Source organism: Gossypium arboreum, chromosome 7, assembly GCF_025698485.1.
Source record: "Gossypium arboreum isolate Shixiya-1 chromosome 7, ASM2569848v2, whole genome shotgun sequence".
In the NCBI taxonomy this organism is placed as follows: domain Eukaryota; kingdom Viridiplantae; phylum Streptophyta; class Magnoliopsida; order Malvales; family Malvaceae; genus Gossypium; species Gossypium arboreum.
In genome coordinates, this window is record NC_069076.1 from 79,620,982 (window position 1) to 79,631,548 (window position 10,567).

The 10,567-nt window shown below is 32.8% G+C and overlaps 1 protein-coding gene across 1 annotated transcript; it reads right to left on the minus strand.

Annotated features, from left to right (window-relative positions):
- Positions 1-223: 223 nt before the first annotated feature.
- Positions 224-2,836, minus strand: LOC108471722 (pentatricopeptide repeat-containing protein At1g08070, chloroplastic-like). Its single transcript, XM_017773301.2, has one exon. The coding sequence runs from the start codon at positions 2,556-2,558 to the stop codon at positions 663-665; it is 1,896 nt and encodes a 631-aa protein (XP_017628790.1). The 5' UTR covers positions 2,559-2,836; the 3' UTR covers positions 224-662.
- Positions 2,837-10,567: the final 7,731 nt, after the last annotated feature.

A 10,567-nucleotide genomic window follows, 5' to 3' on the forward strand; every position in this document is an offset into this window, starting at 1 on the left:
CTCAACAAACCAGAGCGAATAGATGATGATATTGAAAAAAATTAAGACTAGCTCAGTTTTGATCTTTTACTAATGTTCAAGGAAATAACTAAATTAGGCATCAGAGATCTCACCAAAGAGCCTGGGCATCGGGAAGCACTCTAAATAACTAAGCAACAGTTTTTATTTTAGGAAAAATATTTTCGTACCACAAGAAAGAAAGTAGAGCAGGTAAAACAGGTCCGAGCCCAAAACTTTGTCCAAATTTATTAGAGCTCAATAATATCCGAACCAGAGAAAGTTCTAGTCCATAATAATTCGAGTCTGAAAAAATTCGAACTTAAAAAAAACTCAAACCACTTCCTTTTTTGTTTTCAGTGGAAGAACTTGAGTAATTTGACTCCTTTCATTTCACATGTTGAGATGTTTTTTTTCTGGTACATATGGGAAGTATGGAGGTCGGTGTTAATTATCTCTTCTTGAACGGCACTCTCGTATCACTATTAAAGGACTGACCTAAGAAACTTATTGCTTTTCTAGGCATCTATACATGTGAATATTAACCATAATTTTCTCAACCTGCTTATTTTATTAACACTGACTTGTGAGAAAGCCAAACAAATATGCCTCACTGCCTCCATTTTCCCACACGAAGTCATTCTCCACTATCTCAATGAGCTGTATCATGTGATGAAGTTGCTAGTAGGAAAGTGACCATGGTTCTGTAAGTGAATCGCCATTTCTCCCAGCACCTTCCTTAACTCCTCATTTCTAGGGTGTGATTTGTCTCCTTTACGGAACTCATGAACAACACCATTGATTTCAATTAAACTACAACCAGGAGTCTTCTTCATTTTTCTTTCTTTCATTGCCTTCCTCAACTTTAGTGCATCTTTCCACCTATTTGCAGATGAATAGATGTTAGACATGAGTATATATGCTCCATCTCTTACAGGTTCGATAGCTACAAGTTTTTTCATTACGGCTTCCCCAAGCTCAACTTTTCCATGAATGCTACAAGCTCCTAGTAGTGCACCCCAAACAAATGCATCAGGTTCAATTGGCATATTTGCTATAAATACTTCTACCTCACTTATTAGTCCAGCACGGCCTAAAAGATCAACCATACAACCATAGTGCTCTGTTTGAGGTTCCAGATTATAAACTCTTGACATGTCTTCAAAGTGCCTCCAACCCTCCTCTACCATTCCTGCATGACTACATGCAGAAAGAACACCAACAAATGTCACTTCATCTGGTTTGATGCCCACCATCGGCATCTCTGCAAAGATATCCAATGCTCTCTCTGCTTCTCCATTCATTGCGAATCCCACAATCATGGCAGTATAGGAAAAGACATCTTTGCATTGCATTCCTTGAAACACACCAAAAGCTTGTTCTACGCTTCCACACTTAGCATACATATCCACTAACGCATTTCCTACAAACCCATCTGCCTTGATTTGGTTTTTATCAATATATGCATGAACCCACTTTCCTAACTCCAGCTTCCCAAGATTACTACAAGCATTCAAAACGGCAACTAGAGTAACACAGTCAGGCCTAAGACCTATCCTTTGCATGTCATGAAAAACATGCAATGCTTCCTTGAATTGTCCTTGTTGAACTAGGCCAGATATCATGGAATTCCAAGAAACCACATTTTTAACAGGCATTTTATCAAACAGCTGGCGAGCAGAGTCCGTATCGCCACACTTCATATACATATCGACCAATGCGTTGCCAACAAAAACATCCGAATAAATATCATGAATATAACATATATTTTCATGAATTCGGGTGCCTAAGCTCAAGTCTCCTATCCTAGAACAAGCCGAAAGGACGACGACCAATGTCATTTTATCGGGTCTTAAATTTGCTCTACACATATCCAAGTAAGCCTGGATGGCTTCCTTGGCAAAGCCCGTTTTAACAAAAGCTTGAATAAGGGTGGTCCAAGACACCAAGTCTCTTTCAGGACTTCCATCGAACAGTTTTTTAACATAATGAGTAAACCCACAAACAGCATAAAGACGCATCAAAGTGTTGAGAACATAAACATTGGAACTAAGACCAAACTTAATGGAATGTGCATGGATTTGTTGTCCTTCTTCCAGGGCATGAGATTGGGCACATGATTTTAGAACATAAGGGATAGTATAAGTGTCAGGATAAATACATTTGGTTATCATTTCACTATATAATGCTATGGCTTGTGAGGAATTCGTGAGGGTTTGAATTAAGGAATTGTAAAAATGAAGTTGCAAATAAGGAGGGTTTAAATGGTTGACAAGTTCTCTGGCATAGGTAACGCTTTCAGGGGAAGAAAAAGGGATAAGAAATGATAATATTTTGGAGGAAATGAGTTGGGTTTGGAGAGGTCTTGTTTTTAGGGTTAAAGCATGCAGTTGCTTAAGTTCTCTAGGAGATTGGCAGGATTCTAAACAGTGGAAGGGATTATTGATATCGATGTAAGTGGAAAGTGGGATTTTTGGAGGAGAATGAGAATAGTTGAAAATGTTTGAACAAGATATGATTGGTTTTTCCATTTGGGAGAGGATGGAAGGGAACCTAAGCATAACATTTGAGAAGCTTTCCCACGAATAAAAGGGTGGTTACAGTTACGGATACCAACCTGTGAGAAAGCTATTCAGCTTTATATTATCGATAATTGAAAACCGAAAGAAAAAAAAAAGTTGCAGAACAGGTCCGAACCTGAAAGTCAGTTTATGTTGATTCAAGTTAGTAACTATTTGAGTTTGTAAAAAATCGAGTCTATAACAAATTCAAACCCCAAAAAGCCTAAGCTCGATAGAGCTAAAAAAACCCTAGATTAATTTGAACTGATTCCAAGTTAAATCCAAATCAAAACCTAAAAAGATCGATGTTTATAATTCAACAATCATAATAAATATTAATAATTAATATAATTTTATGATATTATTTAAAATAAAAAACAATAATTCTTTTTTTAAAAGCATATTCATCAGACATTATGTATTCATATTAAAATTATATTAATGAGAAAAGTAATTATTAATAATTTTAGGTTAAACTATAATGTGAAATAAATTTTTAAAAATATTCATCTAATATAAAATATTATTAATACTATAATTATTTATATATAATAAATATATAAAATTAATTATTTTAAAATCTATAAAATTAAACATAATGTATTATATAATTACTACCAAAAATGAAACCGATTACTTTATTTTACCTTAGACCAATTACTTTATTTTACCTTAAACCAATATACTAAATTAGTATACTACTACTCCATAAAATAATAAAATATATACTATTAATAATATAATATAATTATTACATTATATAATAATGCTTAATCATCGATGTATATATATTTTTTATATATTATATGATATGATATAACATTATATAATATAGTAGGAGAGATAACTTTCAAATGTTTGAAAAGTATAAAGACTTAGAATATATTTCAATTAGTATAATAATAAACAATAATATATAATAATAAGTCATATATAATGTACTATTATTATATATAACTATAAAGGATATAATACTATAGGATATTATAATGTTTAATCATTGATGCATATATATAAACTATTAATATATTATATATCTGCATAATATGATCTACCATTATATACTATGGTAGAAGGGCTAACTTTCAAATGTACAAAAGTATAGGGACTTAGAGCATATTTCAACTAGTATAATAATAAACAATAATAATTAATAATTAATATATAATATACTACTTATAACATCCCAAAAACCTTTTGGTCATAAACAGTATGTGATAGATTCTTAGTAAAATAAGGTGCAAGATCGACAAAAGTGAAGCCCGTTGGATACCAAAGGAAGATAACCCAAGAAGTGTGACATGACATATTAATTTAAGGCAGGAACTAAATCATAAAAATGTGAAAATGGTTGTGGCATTAGTGTAAATATTCAAAATATAAATATAAAAAGATAAAGGACCAAATGTGAAAAATACCCCAGAGGAGGAAAAGGCTAAAGAAGAAAATAAATTGGTGAATAAGGACCAAATTGAATAAATAAAAAAATACAATAGACTAAATTGTAATTTTACTAAAAAGAAATGGCACAAAAGTCAATATCAAGATATTACAAGAGCAAAATGATCATTTCTCACTTTAGACATTTATTATGAATTATCATATAATAATTAGTACAAAATGGTGTTCAAATATGATTGGTTAAAATATTTTATTAATATTTTTATAATATTTTATTATAAGATTTTTGTATAGAAATATGAAGAAAAATCAATATACTTCTCTATGCTCCAACTCCACCACCATTGTAAAATGGGGAAGAACTTATTTCTTACAATTTGGCCCCTTATCATGTAATCCCACTATTTCTTTCGAAGTTTTTGGAAATTTCTATAGGCACTGAAAGAAAATAGACTTTAGAAAGTATGTTCATCAATTTAAAAGCAAGAAATTAGTAGATGGAAGTGGATAAAATTAGAAGAAAAGAGAAGGATAGTCTTGAATTTGAGGAAGAAAATGGAAGAAAAGCAAAAAGGAGGAAATTCTTGATAAAATAGGTAAGTTTTCATGTTAACTTTATTTTTATTTCAAATAATTAAGTTAGATATGTTGTGATTGTGTAACACCCCAAATTTCTTAGATTTAATTTGCTAAATCATGTTAAATAATTTAATTTGGTTTAGTGGTTAAATACCTTGAAGGTGTGCTTGAGGTCTTATGTTTAAATTCTTTTCCTTGAAAATTATCCTTTTATTTTTAAAAATAGTAAAAAATTCTCCCATCTTTTCTTCTTTCGATCATTTTCATCTTTCGTTTTGGTTTTACCCTTTCGTTAACAACACTTTGATTTTTCTTCTACTGGGTTATTTTCTCTTTTTTTTTCTTTAATGCCGTCTAAGCCTCGAGTTTTGTGCATTTGTTCTCTTCTAACTCGCTATTGGTTGTATGTGCTTCAGAACGTCAGTATAGTTGTATAATTTTTATTATGGTATTTTGATTCTTGAATAAAATATTTATTCTAAAATGTAGTATTCCTTACTCAGGTTTTTGTAAAAACTCAAGTAAAGAGTGTTACACTACTATTATATATAACTATTATTATATTAGAGATTATAATAAAAGATATAATATTATATGATATTATAATATTTAATCATTGATGCATATACAAATTATTAATATATTATATACTATATAATATGATATAACATTATATAATATAATAGGAGGATAACTTTAAAATGTATGAAAAGTATAGGGACTTAGAAAATATTTCAACCATTATAAAATAAACAATAAACAATAATAATAAATAATATATAATGTACTACTATTACATATAACTACTATTATATTATAGGTTATAATAAACGATGTAGTATTACATGATATTATAATGTTTAATCATTTTGCATATATATAAACTATTAATATATATTGTAATAGGTCATTTTTGTCCGGGCCCAAACTAAACCAAATAAAATAAAAAAATTTTAAAGTCCAAACAATAACAGTCCAATTACAAAAAAAGAAGGCCCAAATGGCCCAAACCAAAAACAAAAGGCCCAGTGGCCCAAATTATTTTACAGAAGCTATAAACCCTAGGGTTTCTAGCGCCACTCTCCCGTTTTTATGTGCACACCACCCAAAGCTTCTCGTCCTGAGACTGACATGCCTTGGCTGCCATTTCACCAAAAGAGCAAAGGGCCTGCCTCTCCTCTTCGTTGACTTCGTCACCCGCAAGAAAATAGAAAGAAAAAAAAAACAGAAACAAAATAATGGCAAGAACAGTAGCATAGATAGCACGAAACAATAGAGAAAATACAAAAAAATAGTAACAAACAGTGTAACTCATTGCTATAAAGGCCAATACCCCAGTTTGTAATTTTGACAGAAAAATATATGCAAAAAAAAAAAGTCAATCAGAAGAAATATTAAAAACTCATAATAGTTTTTAAGAAAGGTATTTGTTTCACCTTTGCATATTTATTTTCTTTTAAAACATATCATATATATATATAAGAAAGGTTTTAGCTTAACCGCGGTCGCTGGAGATTTCTCTGGTTTGGAAGGTGGCCGAATCTGTGGTGGTTCGCCGAAAACCTCATCGGAGGTGACTGGGAACCTAAAGGTCCCTTTTTTTTGTTTTTTTGAATTTTGGTGGGTTGTTTGGGTATTTTAGCCTCAGATCAAGGCCAAGGGAAATGAAACAGCCAAAATAGGCCCTTTTCACGAAATCTGGCCATTGAGAACGGCGGTCGCTGTCACTGACGGCCAGTGGCTGCAGCGGATTGACGGTGGATCCCTAGGCCAGACAAAGGGAAGTTGAGAGAAAAAAAGGGCTCTTAGATTTTATTTTTTTAATTTTAAAGGCAAAAATGAAATTTTTTTGGAAGATTGTTGGCTTAAATAGGTGGTATAAAACGACGCCGTTTTGGACCAATTTGCAGACGTCAAAATATCGATTTGACTCAAACCCGAGACTCGACCCGAAAGTAGCTAAGATTCGCGTGTTTTTGCAACCAATGGGTTATCTGCGGTCCCGACCCTTCCACCTTTTATTTATTTTTCAATCTTGTCCTATCTATTTTTATATATTTACAAAATTTACCATATAATTTTATTTCTTTTTTTATTTTGGTCCACCTAAGAAACGATGCGCATAAGGACAAGGGATATTTTCCTTTTCAATCCCTGTCCTTTTTAGCGCGTTACGTTTTAATCCTTATTAGCCTATTTTTATTATTTGCAATTTATACCCCTAGTTTCATTTAAATTTCAATTAAATCCTTTATTTATTTAATTTCACCTTTTCATAGGATTTTTTATTTTTTATTTATCTATTTATTATTATTGCCTTGCTTTTTATTTTAAAATTCATATTGTTCATATTTGTACATATTGTTATATTGTCACTATTATCTCATTTTTTATTTTATTTTATTTTATTTTATTGTGTTATTTTATTATTCCTTTTATTATTTTTGGCATTTTTAAGTTGTGTCTTTTCAATCATGTATTTTTCGTTTATTTTTTTAAGTTACTTTATCTATTTATTTATTATGATTATGTTATTATTATTAAAGTACACCTTTATTTATTTATATTTTATCATTCCAATATTCTATCCATATAGTCATTACCACTACATCATGCATTATGTTTGAATGTAATTGATGATCTTTATACTATATCCCAACTAAGATAAATACATATCGTTTTAAATATTACATTTTTATTATTCAAAAAAGGAAATTTTTAAAAAAATAGGGCAATGTTCCATATTTGGAAATTCGAGAAAGTTATGCCCTAATTTATAGGGTTTCAACTTTCTTGTTGAACCTAGATGACCGAAAATCCTTTTAAAATTAAAATATATGAGATTTAATTAAATAATAAAATAAAAAGCAAGTTTATTTTCGAGGATTCAAGATGTCGTGTCCTAACTTACGAAATATGATCTTTTGTTACCTCGAGATAAGAGACCCTTTTACATACGTTTTGATTAAAAATAATATTATGCAAAGTGGGGTCGTGTCTCAAACTCTTTTCAAAATTTTAATTTATTGACATTAAAGGCATCAAGTAATTAATTAGGTACCAATTTTGGGTGTAAGGAGGGTGCTAATCCTTCCTCATCCGTAACTGACTCTCGAACCTATTTTCTGGATTTTGTAGACTGAAAAATATTCTTTTAACAAATTAAATCTCTTATTAAAACGATCAAATTTTGAGGTAACCCGATCACACCTCCCGAAAGTTATGGTGGCTACTTCAACTTCGTTTTGTTTTTCAAAATAAAGTCGATTTCAAAAAAAGGTTTCGACAGCTAGGCGACTTCACTAGGGAACAATAAGAGAGTCAAGCTGCGAGTTGATTACTTTTGGTCTTTTTGTCGAAAATTGATAATTTGGTTTAAATTTATGATCCCTTTGTTGCATTTCATCCTTCATGTTTTGATATTTCAGGTTGTATAGTGATTTAGTATATCTATTTTATTGGTTCGAAAGTCTTTTTGTGTGTTTGCCGCATATTGCATTGCATAATTGTTAGATTTTGGCCTTCTTAAGTGGGAGTGAGAAACTATTCCTTCGTGAGGTCTTCACCTCCGTATATGATAGTGGATCGCTTTCGGGATACATCTGTACTTATGTTTTCGTGAGATCTTCATCTCCGTATAGCCATAAGGAAATGTATTCCTCTAAATTGAACTCGATCCATATAAGCCTATAATGGGTGAGGATCGAGGAATCTGCTGGTTCAAGTACCCTTACTTTAGAACCAAACCGCATATAATGAGCCCTAAGAACTCACCCTAGGCAGAACCACACCCAAAACCCTAGTGGTCACGTAAATAGGTGCTCTATTTATTATTTCTTGCTTGCTTTAAATTTTAGCTTTGTATGAAATGTACTGACTTGTTTTGTTTTGTTTTAACTGTGGTTGCATTGCATTTTCATCATAGACAAAGGTGTTGATTCACATTTAGTTGCTAAATAATGAGCTTGTCATGGAAAAGGGATTTCTTCATAAAGTGGAAGACAAATAAGGCTATCCAGATATGGTCCGAGAAGATGCAATAAGAGAAGGGTGATAGTCTGACGGAAGGGTACGTGTCAGAATTGTGGGATTTCACTTGCATCAGTGTGACTCAGAATATTCTCTAACAGTTGAAAGAAGCATGAGACCAATGGGATGACGAAACCAAGTAGCTATTCTACTGTAACTATGGTGATCTGCCTTATTTACTCAATGTCAAGGTGATAAGCACTTTTTCAAGCTTTGACTTAATATTGGAATCCCGCCTACAGCTGCTTTACTTTTAGGAAGGTAGATTTGGTGCCTACCGTGGAAGAGTACACAACTTTGCTTCGTTGGCCAAGAATTCAAGTTGACAAAGCTTATTTTAGAGCCGTCAACGTCCCGGCTTTCTTAAAAAAGCTAATGAGCATCACGAGGATGAGTGAGCAATGGGTCGTAGCCCAGACTAAGCAAAAGGGATATAGTAAATTTATCCCTTGAAAAAGTTTATGGGATTTGATCTTGGTAAATCCAGATACAAAGAAAAGGGTCGATATCTTTGCTTTGAGTATTTACGGATTGGTTATTTTCTCCAAAACGCTAGGACAAATAGATGAGGTAGTTTCAGATCTATTTGACCGGCTTGACAAAAGGATCATGCCCGTCCCAACAATTTTGGCTGAAACTTTCAGATCTTGGAGTGCATGCCGGAGAGCGGGTGAAGGAATATTTATCGGGTATGTACAACTCTTGCTAGTCTGGTTTCACAGCCACTTTTGGAAAGTAGAAAAGGTCTATTATCGAGTATTATCTGAGAACTACTCTCCATTGAAAGAATTCGTGGCTACACCAAAACGAAATGACGTTTTGAAGGAAAAGTAGATGACGATTCTCTAGAGTCTCCAAGACAAAGAAGTTGAATGGAGAGCCCCTTGGATGATCCCTGATAAGATTTTGTACCGATGTGGAGACTTCGACTGAGTTCCTCTACTTAGGATTTGAGGAGCTATTGGATATGCCCATCTACTTGTATTGAGGCAATATAGGTTAAGGCAGTTTATACCAGCAACACAAGGGTTGACTTAGTGTGGGTTTGTATACAAATGTGATAATTACAGGAAGAAAGTTCGTAAAATATAGAACACTTGGAACCAAACCCACAGAATGAAAATATTTGTAGCAAATCCCATGACGACCCCCGAATACGATTGGTGGTGGGGTAAAAGAGTCAATGACAATGTCCCTGTGTCAAGTCAAAAAATACTCGGCCGATAGAAGAGTACTTACAAGTGGTCCCGTCTGAGTTGGAAATCATAAAGCAATACTTTGAAAAAAGGAGTTCGGAGTTGGGGGAAAGATAGAATAGTTGGAAGAGGAAAAGATACAACTAGGATTAGATGTCAACGTCCAAAATTTAGAAGCCGAGAAAATGAGAAAAGAAAAGAACAAGGCTGAGGAAGACTTGGATAGTTTGAAAATAGATTATAAGAAGCTGCGTTTGTCGATAGAGACTGTTGGGTTGGGTAAAACATCAGAATAATGGCGAAAAAAAATAAAAAAAGAAAAGATTAGAGCAGATCAGTGGGAAAAGAAATTCCAAGATGCTCGAGTTGGAGAAAGTGCTCTAGAAATGAGTTTGTTAGAAAGCCAAAATGAAAAGGTGGGATTAAGAACTCGGGTAGCAGAATTAGAAAGGACACTACATCAATTTGTAATCGCAACTCCAAAATCGAGTTAAAAGCAAGCTTAAATAAGATTGAAGAGTTGAAGGGAAAGATAGGAGAGCTCGAGGCTGTACTGCTGAATTGTGAACTTCGAGTTGAACTTCTCAAAACGAACAATGAACACTGGAAATATCAACTCCAATGCTCTCAAACTCAGATTAGGGATAGATATCACATATGGGTGAAGCTGTGACTTAAGTATAGGAAATAGCCAACCATTTGCAAACCCTAGCGGTTCAAGCCGACATGCTAATCTTAAAATATGAATCAGAATCAGATCGGGGCCTAGAATTAGTTTGGATCCTTAGGAAAGTCAAGGCTTTG